This window comes from Bicyclus anynana, chromosome 20 (assembly GCF_947172395.1).
Source record: "Bicyclus anynana chromosome 20, ilBicAnyn1.1, whole genome shotgun sequence".
Lineage (NCBI taxonomy): Eukaryota > Metazoa > Arthropoda > Insecta > Lepidoptera > Nymphalidae > Bicyclus > Bicyclus anynana.
This window is the reverse complement of record NC_069102.1, coordinates 3,952,591-3,976,120: the sequence shown is the minus strand read 5'-3', so window position 1 is coordinate 3,976,120 and position 23,530 is coordinate 3,952,591. Positions and strand designations below refer to the sequence as shown.

Below are 23,530 nucleotides of genomic sequence, written 5' to 3'. Positions count from 1 at the left end.
ATGGAGCTTATATACACCAGGATACGATCCAGATTTGTTAAAATGAATAGTGCCCCCGCATTTTTAATTCCCTCATTTATTTCTTTGTCCAATTCTCACAATGTTATTAAAATACAAAACACTACTTCAATGTATAATAAATTCCCATTTGCGGGGCATTTGAGTACCCAAGCAACCGGTGGTCAGGGCGAGTAAACCTCACAAGAATCACTGCCATCTGTATCCGATCCTTGATCCAGTATAGTGTTTGACAGTTTATTTCACTCTTGAAAGTTTGCCGCGATTCACGATAATAGTACGTATTATGAACGTCATAAGGGAACTGTCACCGTACGAATGCTATCTGAAAAACACTTTAGTTAGTAAATGTGAATATGCGAATTCTTCAACACTACAATGTGGTTGTAACATGACAGATTTAGAATGTAATGTATGCTTTAATATATTTCCTAAATTATGAGAAATGCGCTGTTTAATATCGCCCTATAAGCATCATTAAAAATTTATATATAATTTATTTCATGTACCCCAATATCGTCAATAACTTTGTACGAAATTTCGAATTCTGCAAGCCGATGCCAAAAGTGAAAAGTTTTAATGCGATCGGAGACCTTATTCAAAGTTAAGCTCACGGTTTACTGTGCACTTCAAATATTATTTATAATAAGTCCAATACTGATCGGTAGAACGCTTTTACAAGTAACTATTACTTACGAGTACCATATACTACAATCATTAGAAGTTCCCACGAGTTAGGTACTAGTTAAACTTTATATAAACTACTACCTACTTACAGACCCCATGCGACCAATTAAAGAGAAATAGACAAAATGGCGGCGGTCTAGCTTGTGGGAGGCTTCGGCCGCTGTTAGTTACCACCCTACCGACAATTAAGTACCGGCAAGCAATTTAGCGTTCCGGTACGACGACGTGTAAAGATAAAGATAAATATACTTTATTTGCACACCACAAAGACAAAAACAAGTGAAATAAAAAACAAATTAAGAAGAGATCAGCATACAAAAGGCGGCCTTATCGCTAAGTAGCGATTTCTTCCAGGCAACCTTCGGTTTAGGAAAACTTAAGGAAAAGGAAGGTGTAGAAAGGGGTGTGGATTTTCATTCTACTCCTAACAAGTTAGCCCGCTTCTCTCTAAGATTGCATCATCACTTACCATCTGGAGAGATTGTAGTCAAGGGTCAAGTAACTTGTAGAGAATAAAAAAAAAGTCATCCCAGTCATCTCTTTCGTCCTAACGCTAAGATAGCTGTATTTCCGGTTGCGCCGCCATTAGTTGAAATTTGTCTAAAGAGATATCTCTTCACGAGATTGTCGTTAGTCGCATGTCAGCACAACATGACTCCCCAATTTCTAGTCGTATACATTTCGGTACGTAATTACTTCTATAGTCTCAAAAGAAATACAAAGTAATAGACACTCTGAAGGAAAAAAGTTCTCACAAAGTGTTTAAAAAGAAAATTTAAACAGTTACCGCTTTATAAATATTTTATAACTTGTTACAGGTATTCGGATCACAGTGAATCACGTAAAAAGTGTTCAAAGTTCTACAGTTAAATAAGAAACTACGCAAAACAAAAATGGCGTATGAAGAACAGGGCACATCCAATATAACCCAGACATTATCGAACTTGTTTGAGGAGATGCTCCTAGCCACGGACGATTCGAAAGAGAACGCAACTGTAGACGTATCGAAGTTCCTTGTAGCTCTGAAAGACAAATCGACGAAGAATAGCCACGACTCGCTAGACTTTGGGACGTTAGTGAAATTGGTCGACGGATGGCGATCGAAGCTGAACTTGACTAAGCCCACGGAGTCGTCTTGCAACTACTGCGATGGCGGGATCAGGGATTGGGTGCTTGCGTACAACAGTATACATGGATATGTTAGCTTAATTGTAAGTAATTTAATCAAATTTGACGTTTTTCATTCATAGCGGACGCCAGCAACTTCGCGTGAAATCATGTATTTTTTCACAATGATAATTTTACACTATAGATAGGTAAAGTCCCTACCAAATCACCGCAAAGTGATCCGAATTTAGCTACACCACTGAGCGCACACATGCACAATTTTGTGTTTAATTCCAATATATATTTATGTATATATAGTTTTTACACACAACTCGACATTGTAGACGATATTTTGGTATTACTAGTTTCAAACTATGTAGTATGTAACTTCTAAACTTAGTTGTATTACATTATTATGAATTCAGACTTTATCTCACTAGTTCTATTGTAATATTTTCTTGCGATTCTTATTTCTTACAATGAACTTTGTAAGAATCGCTCTGAGGAAGATATGACTTGTTGAACAAGATCACTTTTGCAACAGAAAATTTAATAAAAAGATGGCAGTTTACACGTCACCCGACTTCATCCTTGTTATATAAGTTGTATCTAATATTATGTCGTCGCTATCAACCCATATTCGGCTCACTGCTGAGCTCGAGTCTCCTCTCAGAATGAGAGGGGTTAGGCCAATAGTCCACCACGCTGGCCCAATGCGGATTGGCAGACTTCACACACGCACGCACACTAATATTATGTGCTCGTTGGTAATAATTTTTACATTTAAAAGTACATAGTACCTATATAATATATTTTCTAATACGTTAACTAACGTTGTTCTTTCATACTAAATCGCGATGAATATACTGAGCGAACATTACTTCCTAACCTTTTCATATTACTTCCAAATATACCAAAAATCATTAAAATCGGTCGAGCCGTTTTGGTGAATTAGGTACGACTGTAGACACCGTACGCTCGTGATTTAATCCGCCCCTAGACCTCCTTAATCCGGCCTGTTAGTGGACGCTCTACTAACTATAAACTACCCCCTGCCGAATTTCATCTTTCTACCTCAAGCAGTTTTTGAGATTTCGTGACGAGTGGCTTTTGTATAGTCAAAGATAATACCAATATTACTTGGTCTGTCTCAACCTCAGACCAATTATAGAAGGACCTGTATCGCACTCATAGTCACGAACAAAATTGTCTGTCATTTTCTGAGGAAAACGAGCTTAGATTTGGTATATATCTTATACTAAACTCTTCTTTTTGCCCGTTTTTTATACCATTAAATTACACAGAAAGGTATTTTTACGGAGCTCTTTAACCGACGAACACGATTACAACTATTTAACATCGATACTATAGAGACAGTTTTTATAATCGCATTTGATCATTGATCATATACTTTGACAGAAAAGAAACGTCAAGCGAGGCAGGTCCTATACAATAATTTGGTCTGAGGTCTCAACGAACCCAATACCTTAAGATGTATTGCCAAACTGGACCAGAATGAGTTTTAATATTTTATAACTTTATAACAAGTTATTAGTATACTAACTAACTTCAATTTTAACAACAGTTCGTTAAGCACTTTATAACGGTAAGGTTACTACTTACCTATATTTCTGTGAAGATTGCCTTTACACAATATAGGCTGTGTGCCTGCCACCTTCGAGAACATTAAATTTATTTACTGGCGCTCATGAACGTAACGAGAAAGCTAAAAGTGTTGATATTATGGCTATATTCATTTTCATTCGCGTTTCCGTCTAATTTATGGCGTCAAAAAATGCCTACTTCGCAATTTATTAAGAGCGAATGAAAATGCAAACAATTATTATATTAATAAATTAGCTGACCCGGCCAAGCTTTGCTTTTACTTATGTGCACGTCTTCCCTACCCCTACCATACCTCTTCCCTACCTCTACCATACCTTTTCCCTACTCTGCCTACCGTACAACGGATAATATAACGGATACAATAGAAAAGTGTTGTTTTAAGACTACTCAAACCTTCCTAACAAAAAAATACATAAAACCAAGAATCATCTAACTTGGTGCAATCGTTACAAAGATTTGAATATCCATTTTTATTTGTATAGAAAAAAAAAATAAAAATCGTTTATATATTTAGTTCGGTAACATCAATCGTTAACAACTAGTATGAGTATTCTTTTGAGAGTTATAAACTCTTGTGTCAAAAGGCTCCGCTCACCCATAATAAGCCGTAATGATAATAATATTAAATTAAGTAATCATCATTTTCAATCATCATCATAATATTAGGACACTTGCAGACGTCTTGCGGTTTGATTTGTCTTTAAGCCTAAAGGGAATGCCCATCCTCGGCTCTGGATTACCTTATCCACCCGGCAATTTACTAAAATCTAATAAATCTTAATAATTCTACTTTAATAATGACATTACTTTATCGAAAAAAAGTTTCCTGTAACGTTTTACGATATTTTTAATTCATCTTTAATTTGTCTGCATCAAGGGCAACAAGCAAATATTGTTCTTCATACAGCCTGAGTTTTGCGACATTTTTTAAAAACATAAGATTGGTTTGTTTGAACGTTTTCTTGTTTGGTAAGCTTGTTGGTAACAGAAGTAAAAAAATACTTAATAAAATAAATCAAAAAAATACTTCGCTTTGGGACATCGGCCAACTTTTTGAGTAAGAAGAGTGATATTTTTTTTTCTACCAGAAACATATTTTTATTAAGATAATCTATACTAATATTATAAAGCTGAAGAGTTTGTTTGTTTGTTTGAACGCGCTAATCTCAGGAACTACTGGTACGATTTGAAAAATTATTACTGTGTTGGATAGCCCATTTATCGAGGAAGGCTATAAACTATGTTTTATCCCCGTCTTTTTACGGGAACGGGAACCACGCGAATGAAACCGCGCGGCGTCAGCTAGTACTTTTATACCTGAGTTACCCGGGGCCGACATTGTAATGGCCGGTGGGCAATCCCTTATGCTACATGACGAAACTTTGAAATTTCATTGTTCAAAGTAGTTTGTACATAACTTTCTTCAAAGAATATTTGCCATATATCGTCTTCTATACCTACTTGAGAGCAGAAAGCCCAGTAGATATGACCTCTGCCTCCGATTCCGGAGGATGTGGGTTCGAATCCGGTCCGCGGTATGCACCGCCAACTTTTCAGTTGTGTGCATTTTAAGAAATTAAATATCACGTGTCTCAAACGGTGAAGGAAAAACATCGCGAGGAAACCTGCTTAACAGAGAATTTTCTTAATTCTCTGCGTATGTGAAGTCTGTCAATCCGCGTTGGGCCAGCGTGGTGGACTATTGGCCTAACCCCTCTCATATTAAAAGGAGAATCGAGCTCAGCAGTGAGCCGAATATGGGTTGATAATGATGATGATGACGATGATTTACTTATAATAAATCTTTAGAGAGACCAATTCTGTACATGAATATATCATGTACAGAATTGGTCTCTCTAAAGATTTATTATAAGTAATCACCCCCTGTTAGTATTTCCAAAAATACTAACAGGGGGTGATTAGTGATCGATACTGACACCAAAAATGCAATCAGTAATATTTGTGTCTGTCTGTCTGTATGTTCGTTATAGAAACAAAAACTACTCAACGGATTTATTGGTATGGTTAGGGCTGGTTATAGTATACTTTTCATGGCGCTACAATCAATAGGAGCAGAGCAGTGAAGGGAAATGTTGGGAAAACGGGAGAAGTTACTACATTTTTACAGCGATACTACTATAAGGGCTGGATTAAAGAGGTCTAAGGGCGGACGAAGTCGCGGGCGTCCGCGAGTTTTTAATATAACTAATATTGTCATTCCCCTCCAACTAGTCGGAAAAGACTTTTGCATTGCCAATGGGTGTGACAGGCTTAGCAGGCTGCGATCGAACCTTCACCTCTCGGTGATGAATCCCACCCTTTTCCCAATGAGCTATTGGGACATGAACCTTATTTTTCCTAATTTTAAAAATCACTGAATAAAACGAAAAACGTTGATTAATTAAAACAAAAATAGATTGTTAATGGCAGCTTAAATCCCACTCGTTTACCTACGTCAAAGACATTTATAGGCGCGAGCAAAGATATAAACAGTAAAAATAATTTTACTGAACTGAGGGAAACAAGAGACGTGATAGCCCAGTGGATATGACCTCTGCCTCCAATTCCGGAGGGTGTGGGTTCGAATCCGGTTAGGGGCATGCATCTCCAACTTTTCAGTTGTGTGCATTTTAAGAAATTAAATATCACGTGTTGCAAACGGTGAAGGAAAACATCGTGAAGAAACCTGCACGCCAGAGAATTTTTTAATTCTCTGCGTGTGTGAAGTCTGCCAATCCGCATTGGGCCAGCGTGGTGGACTATTGGCCTAACCCCTCTCATTCTGAAAGTAGACTCGAGTACAGCAGTGAGCCGTATATGGGTTGATAACGACGAGGGAAACAATGTTATTCAACATTTTATTCAAAATAATATTGCAAATTTTTCTTTAATCTCTTCACACAGATGGTTTAGAAATGAAAGGAAAATTGTTAAAATAAAACTAGCAAAAGGGTGCCATTTAAACGTTTTCTTTTGAGTTTTTTATTAGAATTTCTACTATTGATTCATATTTGCGTAAGTTTTATTAAGCAGGAACGTGATACAGACGTTTATGAATTGCTTCAGTTTTGTTTTTCTTCTATACTCCGCAGCGTGTTTGCTTTGCAGGGTTTACCATTAGTGTTTTTTAACACGCTTATTAAACACGCATATAATAGCTTCACTTATAACTATGTATGTAAGAAAATCTTGGAATCATAATTTACTTCACTTCCCGGTCTTCGATTAGGATGAAATTTTGCACACGCTCTGAGTTCTGATGACAATACATGCTAAGAAACGTCATTACAAATCCAATAAGGCGGCCTCCCCAAGATAGCGGACTGGTTGTTTGAAATCCACCCCCATGATATGGATATCAAATGAAAGGGTTTGCTGTCAGGAATACGACAAAAATAGTCACGTGACTTAAATGCAATATGGCAGACTTCCAAGATGGTGGACAGGCTATTTAAAATGCACCCGCATGATATGGATATCAAGCGTGTTTTTTAGTTTTTTTTAATATTCATGTTATTATTATGTTTAATAGCAAAGCTGTTTGTACAATTCACAATACAAATCTATACCTACATCATAATTTCATCATTAACATATTCATAACATTCACATATTCGGCTTACTGAGCACAAGCCTCAGAACGTTAGGCTAATTTAATTGGGATTTGATCCACGTGGACACGTGGATTAGCAATCTTCACGCACGTACACACACTACAATTCACTTCACAAAACTTTTCAGGTATGAAGGTTTCCTCAAGATGTTTTCCTCTACCACAGCTTGGTACACGTACTATTTAATTTCTTAAAAAGCACATAGCTGAAAGTTTGAGGAGCATGCCTAGATTAGATTCGAACCTACGCCCTCCGAATCGAAGGCGAAGCATCGAAGATGTCATATCTACTGGGCTATCACGGCTCTACATGTTATAAAACAAAGTCCTGACGAGATATTTGAGAAATGTTGACATAGTCGCCTATGGTAAGAAGTTACATCACAGAAAACATATGTTTATAGCCAGATTTTTTTTCTGTCGGGTGTCACAAACACTCACTTACACCGAGCGCAACTGAATTATTTGACTATAAAAAAAAATCGTTTAAAAATGAATGAGTTTTTGACATTGCAATAATCTCGAAAATTATTACAGAATAACCTCATATTCAATTCATACGAAAGTTATCTTTGCGATTGGGAGCGCGTGGACGACCGGACGACTATGCGGGAACCAAGCCCGCGCGCGTAGGTAAATATCGGTGATGAACCGGTCGCCCAAGCAGGGTAAAATAGGATAACTTAACGTATGTTTTTCACAGATAAACCTATTGTGAGTTTATTCATTGTAATCTAAAGAAATAAAGAACTTTCCTGAAAATTATTCCACCTACTTGTGAATTAAAGGAAAATATTTAAATATAATTGAATTAAGATGTTTTAATATTTCGCTAATCCACTTTAGGCTTATCGGAATTACAAATCCAGGAATTCTAATTTACTAATTGAAAGTTCTGATTTCACAAAATTTAATTATGTTAAAAGTTTTTTAGCTCTTTAAACCAGAAGTCTTATTAGAAACCACTTTACTGAGCATTTCGTAATCCTTTTGGTTTATATTTAATCACTCAGGAGTCCACTTAGAGTAGTAAAGTTTGTTTAGGTGACGTAAGCTTGGTGCTTACCAGCTACCTAAATAATAACAAAGGTGATATCTCATTAGAGCGTCTCGGTACCGGTCAGCACCGCCTAGACTTATAAGTTTAGTAATTATATCACTTCTTGGACGCTAGTGTAGGTTTGTGACCCCCAAAAGATTTCGCATTCAAGACAAAAATGTGTAACACGCTGAAGTAATTTTGTACTTCGATGACTCAGCTCGTAGTACGCAAAATAAGTAAATGAGACGTTTGACCTATGAAGAATTAGTTTTTCAAAATACATAGTTTCGTATAATTAAGTAGAGGAAAAATCTGACGTGACAAACTTTTGGGAAATGCTGAACATGATTAATCTATTGGGAGTTATTTGTACTCTAACTAAATCAACTCCGTAGTGTCATCGGATCGCCTCGCTCGCAAACTGCCACGATACGTGGCGCGAGCGAGTGCTGAGTGGCTCTAATGAGCAGTGACCATAAACATCAAATCATTATTCACGCTTATGTCAACGTTTTGCTAATGATTTGTGAATATAATGCCCAATTACTCTCGATTTATTTACCCTGTTACAATATTTGACCTAATATAAGTGTCTATTGCCGCCCCGTCGAAATATGTAAGGTTTATTCGACATTTAGGGCACAGTAATTATGTAATTTGAATTTGTTGTTTATGTTTATGGTTGCTGTTATGCAGTCTTAACAACCACCTGACGCCCATGACAATTTCGTCGGAATGTGACCCAAGAAAAATCATCGCGCATTATTTTTAAATGTTAGATTACTTTTGAGCTCATGACTTGGCGAGTTGGACACTTGGTTCCATGGGCCCGTGCCAATATGCCAGCCAGTGGCGTAGCTAGGTCACCAAGGGCCCTGGTACAAATAAAAAAAAATGGAGCCCCACTACCATTCAAGTTTTCAATTGTAATACAGCTTCAAATCTTCGTTCGTGATGAGATATGGCAGCTGTAACACATTTTTTTTTTACATTATAGCGCAATTGCCGTTTCAAACTTTCGAACGCTTGAAAAAATGTTTTAATTTCAATTAAAGAATTTTGTTTTTATTTTAATTTTGAATAAATCCGGCTCAGATTGATAGGCTACAAGCCCACATTGTAGGGCGTGTTGATACCGCTTTTAACCTCTTGGATTAGATATTATTTAAGGCGAAGGGTTAGACAAACAAATTCTTCAAAGGCGGTAACGTATTAGCAGTCTCTTGGTGCTGCAAGTGTAAACAAGACGATAATCACTTTGCCCTATGGCCGTTCACTCAAATTGTGTTTGTTTTGTATTTTGATAGTCTCTTTTTCGTATTGCACAGAAAATAATTAGATAATACGTTTTGTGGTCAACGACCGCCACAGGTTGTGTTGTAGGTACTTTGCCTTACTAAGTACTTGTAACTATAATAACTTTGTCACATTACATTCTTATTAGCTGACACCGCGCGGTTTTACCCGCGTGGTTCCCGTTCCCGTAGAAAAACGGGGATAATATATAGCCTATAGCCTTCCTTGATAAATGGCCTATCTAACACTGAAAGAATTTTTCAATTCGGACCAGTAGTTCCTGAGATTAGCGCGTTCAATCAAACAAATAAACTCTTCAGCTTAGTATGGAGTATAGATTAAGGATTTGTCACACGTTTAACCTCGATACTTGGTTGTTTTTGTTATTACTATCATAAGCTGGTGTTAAGAGAGCTTAATTGTTTTATCGTAACATATATTGTACAGAAAATTACCTAAAATTAAATTATTATATCCACACCTATGTACCTACTCATTATAAATGCGATAGTGAACATATGTTATAACACGTGTTACGCTGTCACGGCTAAACCATTAAAAAGATTTAGAAGAAGCTATAGTATCAACAATGGTTATTTCATGTTTTTTAATATATTTGTAGTAAAAGGTCTCTTTCGGCTTATTTTACAAGCACTTTTTGAACGTCAAGTTCGTCTCTTTATAGTGATTCTACAACCGGTTCGGAATTTAAAATTTGCTGAGAAAAGAATGAATAAATAAAATTGAAAATTTTGAAAAAAACCCCAAATGTCATGAAATTACTCGATCAAGTCATCGATATTCTTTTTCAGTGCGCTTTCATTTGATTTGGAGACATTCGGTTATTCTTCCCCACTTTCACCCCCCACAACTTAAATGGCTCAACCGATTTTCATCAAACACGTCTAAGAACACTTGCCCGTAGGCCCCTAATAAAAAAAAAAAAACTATATTGGAATAGCGTCATCCGTTCGGGAGCTACGGTGCTGACAGACAGACAGGTCAAACTTATACACTTTTTGGGGGTTGGGGGTTAAAAAGAGCAATTGTTGTGTTTCTCATCAACAATCTCTCTTTTTATAAATCATACATTTCATAGTTAAAAATTGTTATTTTCATTTCCAATATGTTTTACCACGAATTCGCCATTACCACAAAGTTGAACATAATCGAACGTTATTATCATCAATCAGGCTTTTATCGGACGGCCAATTGTTGCATTCGGAAACAGCTATTAAGCATATTATGGTCTTTAGGACTAATAATAGCGAAATATCACGGAATTCCTTAAAATTGTGTTGAAATTTAAATATGTTTCATGAACTCTCTGGTGCAGTGGCTAGCTAGTTTTCGATAGAGGCCCTGAATTTGATTATTTTCTTAATAAACTCATAAACAATTTTGTTTATTGTTGAAAAGGTAACAACAATCTCATAGTCATGTAAGTTTGAACTAGACTGCTAAAAATAAACCATATGGTTACTGAAATTAACGAAATTAGGTGAATGAATGAAATAATTGAAATATTCTTTATTGTACACAAAAAAAAAATCTTCTTGTTTACTACAATAAGATGAGCAAACCCTAATACAATTATTTGATAATGAACTTTAACACAAATCTTAATCAGTAACATCATCCCAAATAAAGCGTGTCAAAAGAATGAAATGTGTCAAAAGAGTAAATAGTAGATAATCTGAAAAAATCAGAGAAGGTTAAAAAATATAAGACGTTATTAGGGTATCCCATTGAAACCTTATACAAAGGATTTTACACGAGTTGCTGAGAAAATGTTTTTTCTCTACATAGGTGACATTTTTATGGACAAAGAAAGTTTGACTTTGATTATACCTATACGATTTATTTTATAGTTCTTTGATTGCTTAATTCGGAATTTTATTTCATTATTATGTTTAAAATGAATGAGTTTTAAGTTAATCTTTATGTTTTTCATACAATCGGATTACATATTTTCACCATTCTTAATTATTTATTTATACTATGGTGTATTACAGGGCACAACTCTTGGCCCTAATTTTGTCCTAGAATATATTAATGAGCAACAATTTTTAACGCAGTTTTTCTTCTCGCAGGTATGTTTATTTGGTAGTTTGGCAAATTCGCTGAACGTTGCAGTACTAACGAGACGGGACTTGGCAGCGGCGCCTATCAACCGTCTCCTCAAATGGCTGGCTGTCGCAGATGTATTTGTTATGATGGAATACGTACCGTTTGCCATATACAGATATCTTGTAAGTACTTTTAACATTATCTAAATGGTGTTTAGTGGAAAAAAAATATCATTTCTTTTATCATAGTGTAAGACAAATAACGTTAAATTTTCAGCTAGCTAACTTTTTAGTTATGAGCTTCAAACGCCTATCATTATTGTATATTCATACTCTAATCTATTAAACTTCGAAGGTTTATTCAAGTCACACAGAAATGTTTCTGTCTCATTTTAATTTCGATTATGATTGTGGACTATTGTAACATTTGCTCCTAGCACAAGATTTTCATTTAATTGAAGAAGAAGAATATTAGCCATATTTGAAATGGCTTATATTCTTTATGTCCTGGCCTATTGCTGGTGATGACCTACGTGGTTCCGAAAATATGGACCTTAAATAATCTATAAGATTGGTCAAAGATTTAAGGATACTATATACCATTCTACGTATGGAACGTATCTCCGGTTCTACTGTAATCCGGCTATTAATATCTTTGACCGGGTTGATACTGTCCTTTGTCATGGTACGACTCTTATGAGAACTACCATAAAGGAAATTGTTGTAATCAAACGCAGATCTAGATGAGAACTGTATATCACGGGTCCCCAAAATTATATAGGAATCTGTACCATTATACCTAACTAACTACTGCCTTTATCACCAACATACTACGAAGTCATTTGTAGATGTAGCATCCATAAAACCTGTACTTGGTATGCCTATGTTTCAAAAAGAGTTAACCAATTAATGGCCAAGTATTTTTAAAATAACAGACACATTCTTTAGTACGTAAATACAAATGTATTTAGTAATACCTAATGGCAGCAGTAAATCGGAATAATGAATGAATCATGAGAGTATTTCACCAAATCTTTACGAATTTTATGTCAAAAACATTTGCCACATCAAAGCGATAGTAAACTGAAAACACATTTTAGTTTCGTGTATTGTTTAGTGTATTTTTATTTTGGTTTAATACAAACAATGCTAATCCGCGATATCCATGGCTAATTCCGTTTACCAGTTTACTTTCGGAAAAAGTTAACTGGTAATTTTCTTCCACCAATCACCTGAATAGGCTGTGTACGTACGATAATTGTGCAATGCAATGGGTGAAGAGCGATCTATGAGACGACGTTTAGTTCAGCCATCAGCTGTTAAGTTATTAACACAAAAATGATAAAGGGTTTATCTTTTCTATATAAGAATGTTCATAAAGTATAAAAAAAAACAAAATGTCACTTACATTATTAATCACAATCAAACCACGATCATAAATCGATGGGTAAAATTGTGATATTGCTATTCGATATATTACTGGGGTCATTCAGTCATTCAATATACATTGTACATAACGTGTTAATAAATTAAATTGTATAGGAGTTGCTCCCAATTAATTGCTAGCTGCGACAAACAAGCAGCATAGTGACCTCTTAGATAGTAATTAAATACGCCGGATATTCGTATTGAACAAGGGTCAGAATATAATACCACGTTATTAAATTGTACTTGAATAATCTCTAAATGGCATTACTACATTTGCCAATTATGGAGTTTCGACCATGGTGGCTTTGGGAGGTACCATATAAACACAGGTTACCAGCGTCCTGATCCTTAATTGAATATCTTGACTTGAAGTCAATCAAGTGTAGTCAATGAATACACTCTTGACTTGACACATATAATACATATTTTTTAATTTTGGCAATATTATTTAAAATGAGGAATATTCCTGTTCCACTCCAACTAGTCGAAAATGCTGTACTAGGAGTGGGTACGATAATAGGGCAGCGTTCTGGGATCGAACCACGACGGCCTCCGTGGCAAAGTGGTATGCGCGACAAATTTACAAGATGGAGGTCCTAGGCTCGATCCCTGGCTGGGTTGGTTGAGGTTTTCTTAATTGGTCCAGGTCTGGCTGGTGGGAACCGCCAAGCGATTAAGCATTCCGTTACAATGCCGTATAGAAACAGAAAGGGATGTGGATTTCCATCCTACTCCTAAAAAGTTAGCCCGCATCCATCTTAGATTTTATTTTTTACAAGTTGGCCCGTGAGCCAACATGTAAAAAATAAAAACGAAAAGTCCGCCCCGTATACGGTGGATTTATTCATTTGTATATTCTCATTGTGAGAGGTGATCGACAGTGAACTGAATATGGGTTGTTAATGATAAATGATAACCTTTATATCCTTCGCACAGATACTACCCGGTCAGCGTGAGATGCCATACAAATGGGCAGCATATCTCCTCTTCCACATGCACTTCACGCAGATCTTTCACACCGCGTCGATATGCCTCACACTCTCGCTCGCAATCTGGAGATATCTGGCTATAAAGTAAGTACCGAATTAGGCGTCAGTTTGTGGATGTTTGTTATGAAAAGAGACAAAATACCTTAGCATTACATGGATTTACCGTGCATGGAAAAACTCCGAGCAGAGTCCCCGGACTTGTAACCTATGGATGTAGGGTTAAGGACGTCCTTGACAAATAACTATTACTCCCCTTCTCCGTTCATGTTGTTCTACCTGCCTAGCCAAATTTAGTAAGATCCTACTAGATCAGCTTTTGATACCCTTCTAATATAGAACTTGCTGCAGTTCAGAGGCCAAGGTCTTTAAGCAAGTTATAGAGAGATTTTGCTGGTAATCCTCTCGCATCTTTTACGGCGTACAGATTAATCACATAGCAATTATTTCTTAGTTCATTTGTTAGGTAATATTTATTCTGAAATATTTTGCTGTTTTTCGTGAAAAACCAACGAATCCAAATAACGTTACGCAGATATGACAGAAAATCTGCTACGTATAGTGAGTGTTTCACTCAGAAACCAAAGCATTAGGACATGCTGACGATAGAACATTTATATTGAAGAAATTTTTAATGCGTAGCGGTTTTTTATCGGATCAGGATGACGTTGACGCTTGGATTCGTCAAATTTTCGCGAATGATAACAAAATAAATAGCTAAGTTTCTCCTACCTACCCGTTAACGTTAATTTATGGCTAGGTAGAACTTCTATTATTAATCTTCAGTATTATTTTTTTGCGATTAGAATTATAAACACTAAAAGACAAACATAACTGCAAAATATTATAACAATATAAAAAAATCGTGCAGTTTCGGTTGCAAACTCAATATTCTCTTAAGTATAGAATCTTAAATAAAATGATACAATATTTTTATTAAAAAAAACACAATTTAAAGGCATAACTACATTTCGACATATTATTCAGAAAAAAATATAATATTGCCTATTATACATAGTGGGCTAAAAAGAAAACATCAGTACAATATTACGAGATTTAGCGACACATAGAAAATGGGGCGACACAATATATGCGACGTAATTTGTGTTATAGGCATCCCCATTAGTTACATAATTACGTTTCCCTCTATTATTTGGCGTGGCTTTGGAAAATACGTACCCAAATTAATACCAATATGTACTAATTTGGGCACGTACCTATATTATTATGCCAAGTCATCTTGATTACAATTTTGAATTATAGTTAGTTTGTGAGATTTAGCTTAATCAAAGGCATTAATATGACAAATCAAATCTATGTATATCTAAAATTTCAAGTTGGTTTGCTAATTAGTTAGTACTAAAGGCAGATACTGTTTTCACCCCATGACGTAATAAAAATTCTAATACAATATTGAAATATATATATACTAGCGGACTCGCGCGACTTCGTCCGCGTAATAATCGATGTCAACTTTCAACCCCTATTTCACATTCTATTTTGCAAGTTTTATAACTTATAACAAATAGTCCACTTATCATTTTACATTTACAAATGTACTTAGAAAAATTAAGGACTTTCCGTACAAACTTTATACCCCTACTTCACCCATTTCTGATTTTGTTTTCGCGACAAAAAGTATCCTATTATCCTTCTACGTATTATGGTCTCAAATCGTCTTAAGTATCATTTGAATTCATTCTGTAGTTTCAGCGTGATGCCCGGTCAAAAAAAAGGCAAACAGACAGACAAAAAATAGAAAATAGGCTTCAGTATCGATCTCCTACCTCTACCCTACTCCTACCCTACCCGTACCCTAACTGTACGTGTAATATTCTTGTGATTATTAAATAATTTATTTTGATAAGGATTTAAGTTAAGTAGCATAAATAATGACGCAAACCTAAGTATATAAAATTTATAATTTTTAAAACACAAAAGGTACTATTATATATATCTGCTAATATATAGAAGATAGATATATGGTGTCGCGGACTTTTTTGTAGAACTTTTAAAGATACATAAAGCCTCCAACCTCCATACATTAATTTCAATTTTACACAATGGTTAAGGCAGCGCATGCGAATAAGTCTGCTTAAGAGGATTTTCGGTCCGACCTGTATGACAAAAACTCTGTTAACTCGGCGAATATATATCATACTAATATAAATATAGTCTATAGCACTCCTCGATAATGTAGCATTCTACTGGTGAAAGAATTTTTGAAATCGGACCAGTAGTTCCGAAGATTACCCCATTTAAAAAATGTGACAAAGTTACAAACTTTACCTCTTTATAATATTAGTATAGATATATATATATATATATATATATATATATATATATATATATATATATATATATATAAATCAGTTTACTATAAAACGTATGCTTAAATGAGTTACTATTTTTATTATAACCTAGGGTGGTGTGCACCAATTTTATTTATATTTCTGACATTAATATCATTACAATCACACCATATTCACATCTTCTTCTAAAATTGTTTACGTTTTCATGAACATACACTCAAATATGTATCTACTGACAATGTACAGTCATAATTTTCATTTCTTCAAACTTATTTTTTGTGTCAGATACCTAATACAATAAATTAAAAGGAGGTAATTCTGAAAACCTAACTGAATTTAACGACGCAGGTCAGTCCAGTCACAACAGTGCAGTAAAATCCGTCCCCTACTATTAGTTGCCGCGTATGCGAACGTGCCTTGTGTTCTAATTCCTCACTTACACACAATTGCCCCCAGATATTCAGACCGCAGCCACGTACTATGCACCGAGAGACGCTGCAGTACTGCAATCCTCAGCAGTTTCATACTACCGCCCATACTGTGTATACCGACATTTATGGTAAGCTTTATATGGAACTAGCTGACGCCGCACGGTTTCACCCGCGTGGTTCCCGTTATAGTAGGCGTACGAAGATAATTTATAGCTTATAGCCTTCCTCAATAAATGAGCTATCTAACACTGAAAGAATTTTTCAAATCGGAACAAACTCTTCAGCTTTATAATATTAGTATAGATATTCAATGGAGTTGCTCTGAATGGTTCTCCAGGGTTTTAATATATTTATTACTAAAGTCAATCTATTAGTGGAAGTCCGTTTAGTTTTGAATGTCAATCACACCTTCGTTTAAATTTGCTCACATTTTTATGAACATACACTAAATTCTCAAATATGTATTGTAAGATGACAGGCCTAGTTAATTTGTGTGAATAAAGCGAAGGTTTAATAAAACGAGTAATCTTTATGACATAAAAATGGAACCGACTTCAAAGACGTATTTCAGTTATTTGGATTTTAACACAAACACAAACATGAAAATGAAATGTAACCAATCTGGAAGTAAAAAAGGAATTTTCAAAATAGATTAATAAATGACGAAATTATGAGGTAACAAACATTAAAAAAAATCATACACGTCGAATTAAGAACGTCCTCCTTTTTTAAAAGTCGGTTAAAAATCACAAAATCCGTCACTCTATCCATCATCAGACAGAAAACAAAAATAACCGACGTCCTAACCTTCGCACCTTTAACAAAATGGAAATAGGCCGTACATGTCGGTTGATTCACAAATGACCGCTGGACTGTCAGAATAATGAAATGACCGGGTTCACGAGGCAGAGGCAAATCACGTTATCTGTGGGTCGACGATATAACGAATTTCACCACCAAAAACTGGCTATGGAAGGCAAAAGACCGATCAAAATGGCAACACCTGGAGAAGGCCTTCACCACAAAGGGTTCTTTTTGAAATAAAAGAAAAAAAAACATTAAAAATTTTAATTCACCTTGTATAATTAATACACTTGTATTCTAAAAAAATTGTTAACATTATTATGAAGGCTACAAGGCTTTTTTCGTTATTTTGTTTTATTTTATAAATCGAAGGTTTGTTTTGTTAAATATATTTTCTGTTTATTTTTTGTCCAATAACCGAAATTTCAGAACCATTTTTTGTTTAAGCTTCTTACACGAGCTTTGGACTATATTTTTACTCTCGATCTCGAGGAAAATATGTCCTCGAAAAAAATATAGCTATTTTTCACAGATATAAAAAATATCTTCCTCGTCGTCCAGTAAAAAGCGCTTGTTTATCTTTGAAATAGATACTTTTACGGCGTCCTATTTATGTTATAGAAACCCATGACTGTTTCTTTCATCCCTCTATTGAACGAGGAACGTAAATGTTCCAATAATGGCAACACTTCCAGTGATTTCGCACGGTTTATTTTTATAACTTTCCATTGTATTTTTTTTATTATTCAGAAAGCCCTATGAGATTAAAAGCCCACAATGGAATTCAGCAAGGGTTGTCCAATGGTCCATAAAGCCGAAAGTAACCGATATCGTAGAAATAATTGAGGGTAAAGGTTACAGAGTAATAAAAAAATCTTCCTTGAAGATGTTAACGATCGTAAGACCGTTTTATTTAGAGCCCCTGAGGCCGAACATGTTCGGGACCAAAGTCGAACAATTTATTGCTTCGTTTCGCGAATTAATGTCTAGTTAATTAAAAACACAACTTAACAGTTGATTTTTATTTCACAGGTTTTCGACGTACATACAGCTGTCGTATTGGAACCCAATGGCCCTATGATACTCTATCACGTAGACTCTGACGAAGAAGGTCAACTGTACCAGATCAATTTTTGGGTGCACGCAGTCGTCATCAAACTTTTACCCTGCTTTATACTGACAGTGATAAGCTTATGGCTGATCAGAGAGGTTTACAGTGCGAATGAGCATCAGAAAAAAATAAGAGTATACAACGCTTGCCCGACAAAAGATAAAATATTGTTGAAACGGCAATGCAAGGGGGACAAGAGGACGAATAGAACAACAAAAATGCTGGTGGCCGTGCTCCTCCTATTTCTGGTGACAGAGTTGCCTCAAGGGATATTGGGTCTTCTCAGTGGCGCGTTAGGTCGATGTTTCTTCAAACGCTGCTACGATTTGTTTGGCGAGCTAATGGATGCGCTGGCATTACTCAACGGGGCTATTAATTTTGTGCTGTACTGTTCCATGTCGAGGCAGTTTCGGATGACATTCAGGCAGATGATGTGGCGAGCGCATTTACATCGATGGCCGCCGCCGCAGCCTTCGCATTCAGATGGTTTGAACACGTAAGTGTGAATATAAATATTACTATTAGGAAAGAAAATAACGTTTGTTTTAAAATTGTACGACACACCCACAGAATAGAGAATAGATAAATCTTTACAAACTGAGCAGTGAAGCCGGTGAAACCTATAAAAAACGTCACGCGTGCTTCTCCTTGAGATCCGCATAATGTTGCTATCTACCATACAAACTTTTGTGTTTTGTTGTAATTTGTATTTCACTAACAACAATTACGTAAATCAATATAATTTATAGACTAATAATAATCAAACAACCTAAAAAGACGACATACTCCATCTCGTTTTTTTAGTTTTTCTGAACAGTTTGTAAAAGATTATTTAAAAACAAGTCGGCAAATACCGTCCCCTTTTTGTAAAATACAAATTTTGAGAATAATATGACATGTGAAGGGATAAATAAAACATCATAGTTACGTTGAAACGTTTCTTTATTACTCTGAACAGTCAAAATCTTCTTAACTCTTAACATTTTCTACAAAAATAGTTTTAACAAATAAGTAGAAATTTCTAGATTTTTTTTTGGGCGCCTAATTATGTCCCCTTTGAGATACCAAGTAATCAGTACGTAAACTAAAATTATATCTTGAATAATAATAATAATAATAATAATAAGTAATCATAATATAATAGATACGTGATAGCCCAGTGGATATGACCTCTGCCTCCGATTCCGGAAGGCAATGGGTTCGGGGCATGCACCTCCAACTTCAGCTTTCAAATATTAGTAAAGATGTGTGATGAAAGAAAAGCATTTGCAAAAGCTGTAAATTAATAGATAGATATAGTGTAAAGTGATAGATAGATACATATATAAAAATATAAAAATAAAATAAATATATCTCTGAGCTCTGTATTCTTTGTATTTCAGCGTTTTGAACCGGTGGTATAATTTTGACAAAAAGACAAACTTTACCAAAGCTGACTTTGTAACGGAATAAACGAATCTGGTATTATCAAACACAGACAATGTTTAAAAAAATATACAACTTTTTTCGTAAAATAAGCAGATTTGATAATATTACAAAAATATATTTTTTGTCGCCTATGAACAAATAGGTTTCATTAAGTTTCCTTTGTTTAAATTTCGGCTCGTTTTCATTGATGAAAATTCAAAAGAACAAAAAATAAAATGATCAATTTTATTTTCCTTTGTCCCAAGCCGCTTTTGATTCTGTATTTGATTGAGCTTGTGTTACGTTATTAAATTGAGGAAAATATATTTTTTGCTAGTTATTTTCTGTCCTTTTTCGAATAAGTTTGTTTTACATAAATATTGTTATTAGTATAACACGAATAGAATAACAATGGATAAGTTTCTTACATTGTGTATTTTTTTTAATATTCTTTACAAGTTGCCCTTGACTACAATCTCATCTGATGGTAAGTGATGATGCAGTCTAAGATGGAAGCGGGCTAACTTGTTAGGAGGAGGATGAAAATCCACATCCCTTTCGGTTTCTACACGGCATCGTACCGGAATGCTAAATCGCTTGGCGGTACGTCTTTGCCGGTAGGGTGGTAACTAGCCACGGCCGAAGCCTCCCACCAGCCAAAATGTTGTGTATGTTTTTAGGCCACCTAAAATTTCAACACCTTTAAAGCAAAAGTGAATAGTTGTAATGCAGTGCAAGTGTCATAAAAATATAAAACTAGGATGATATATTTTAAAATATTTGGTTCAGAAAATTGCTATAAAATATTTTAAAGTTACCCCTATTTTAGTAATACAGCATACGCAATCCAAAACGCAAAAAACATGAGCGTCAGCCATAATACGCACGAGAGTTTTTTTTAAACAGTTAAAAAAGTGTTCGAAAGCATAATATGTTCACGCGACACTTTTTGAAGTTTACTCTTTAAGAATCGATTTTTCATATATAGCCCTCAGTATAAAAAAATATGGGCAGTTAAATTCAATGAACGAATGACAGCGTTACGCTTTTTGTACGCAACCTATTCTGCGCACCTTTCACTTTTCAGGCGTATGTTTTGAGACGTACATAGTGTATGCTGCGAGGCAACATACACCTATTTAGACAGTCGATCTGAAAGAGTATCCATTTCCATCGTGCCAAGCTGACACACACTTTTTTATCGAGCGGTGTTGTATTTTCGATTTTGGAAAATAGGCCTTCATTCAACTTTATGCTATACGCTACGCCCGCCTGCGCTGGGTTTTAACGCATCGCTTTTTTAACTCTCGTGCGAATTAGGCAGTCTTATTGACTCCGCATTAAAAAAAATGCTTTAAAATCAATGGAATTTTAAAATGTTGTTGTTTTCTGCTTTCAGGGCTAAAACATCGGTTCCATGAAATAGGATGGTCAACCAGCGGCAAGAGTTTGTAATGCAACAATTTGTATGATAATTTGTTTTAGAAATGTCAGATAGACGATTCTGATAAGACAATCGAATTTTGTATGTAAATAAGAATATTATAAGACAATGTGATTTTACAGAAAAAAATAACATTTTTATAATGACATTTAGCATAAATATACCTCAAAACTGTGCTAGATTGATTCATTATCTCTATTACTTATGTACACCATAACTCTATATGTTTATAATTTTTATTATTAGTTTTTTCATTACGTTGCCTGAAAGAGATCGCTTGATGGCGATAAGGTCGCCTATTGTCTGTTTTGTTTATTGTATTTATTGTATTTTATATTCTTTGTGGTGAACAATAAAGTGTATTTTCTTTTTTTTTTTCTCAAATTGAGTTAGAAATTTCTACGAACAAAAAATTCGATTGCACAAAAAATTCTAGTTACCTAATAATGGTATAATATAATATCACTAAGAACAAGTTAGAGTTTACAGAGATAGAGAGTGCGTTTTTGGTATTTCGACAAGCTATTGGAATTTTCTATAAGATGTCTCTTGCCGCCTAAAGTTAGATAAACTTGTATTATGGTGTTACAACCCCTTACCCCTTGCCTCGCAGAGCATGTGAAGCCGTCGATCAAGCCCTCTGACTTCCCTCCATTCATTTATACAACCGTTTTTAATACACAGTTTAAAAAAAAGTGTGTATCAGTTCTAATGCACGAATGGAGTTTACTTTTTTAGATCGACTGTCTAAATAGATGTATGTTGCCCCGCAGCATACACTATGTACGTCTCAATACCTACGCCGGAATAGTGAAAGGTGCGCAACCGAGGAGCAGTTGGCCGCGGCATGTGGACGCTGAGGCGGCAGCGTACAGTGAAAGGTGCGCAGTATAGGTTGCGCACAAAAACGTAACGCTGTCATTCGTTCATCGAATTTTACTGCCCATATTTTTTTCATATGAAAAATCGAATCTTAAGGAGTAAACTCCAAAAATGTCTATAAAGAGAATAATAAAGAGAGAAATTGTAAATGATATAGCCGATAAAGCCGGATTTTAGTCGGCATGAAATTATTTATAATAAGAAAATGTTGTAATTGTTGTAAAATAATTGCAGATTTAGATACTCGTAACTTTTAGAATACATAAATACATTATACTTGAATGTAGTAGCTTCTATATTGTAAAATATAATTGTAGTGAAATACAAAAAAAGGTCTCTGCGTTACTTAATCTTTTTTTTTATTCTAAGATTATTTAGCCTATTAATTGATTATGAAACACGGCTAAAACTCACGTGATATTACGTCGGAGTATGCCCGACTAGTTTCGAACCCATACGGGGCCCTTAGTCATGAGCTGGTTCTTGTTGGTTTGGATCGTGCCGCGATGCAAGAACCAGCTCATGACTAAGGGCCCCGTATGGGTTCGAAACTAGTCGGGCATACTCCGACGTAATATCACGTGAGTTTTAGCCGTGTTTCATAATCAATTAATATGAATAACACTCACGATAGTTTAAATTCTAAAATTATTTAGCCTGCTGGCAAAATCACTATTTTGGTGTTTATTATCAAACATCAAATCAATTGAGAAATATCCTCAACCTACTGTCTATCCACCAGTAAGCACCGGATGACATTTGATACATAGAATCTCAATTTCGTATATATGTCAACTACGAGTAGCATACGTCAAAGATAGTGAATTAGCCTGTTCGTGTTCTTGGCTTATTCATCTTATGATGAATATCTATCTTTATCTGTCATTATTTTAAATCTTTATGTCGTTAATAATGTTAATAAAACGTATGTATAATGTCATTAAACTATTATTATAAATGAATTAATAATTAAGATTATTATAATAGTATACTTAGAAACGAAAACAAATATGTGTATGTAGCAGTGGCGAAGCTTGGAATTTTGTCGATGGTAACCCAAAGAAACGGAAATTCATAATGCGTGATATATCCATACATACGAGTACATATTCATTGCTGTAATGAATATTTATGTAGTATTAATTGGTAACCCTGTGGTACTCGGCTTGTATGGACTCTTCGCCGCTGGTATGTAGTATAAGTTTATTTAACTGTTAAAGAATATTAAACTAAAGATTTGAATGGAATTTGGTGTTACTTACAACTT

General features: G+C 35.1%; 2 protein-coding genes across 2 annotated transcripts in view; both read left to right on the top strand.

Annotated features, from left to right (window-relative positions):
* LOC112056011 (uncharacterized) overlaps nt 1-23,530 on the top strand; it is a 282,580-nt gene that overhangs the window by 216,704 nt on the left and 42,346 nt on the right. The gene's annotated exons all lie outside the window — the stretch shown is intronic.
* Nucleotides 1,536-21,575, top strand: LOC112056433 (G-protein coupled receptor dmsr-1-like). The gene is made up of 6 exons (XM_024096867.2): nt 1,536-1,916; nt 11,483-11,641; nt 13,823-13,959; nt 16,641-16,743; nt 18,452-19,026; nt 21,337-21,575. Exons 1-6 carry the CDS (start codon nt 1,599-1,601, stop codon nt 21,356-21,358), a joined length of 1,314 nt encoding a protein of 437 aa, XP_023952635.2. The 5' UTR covers nt 1,536-1,598; the 3' UTR covers nt 21,359-21,575.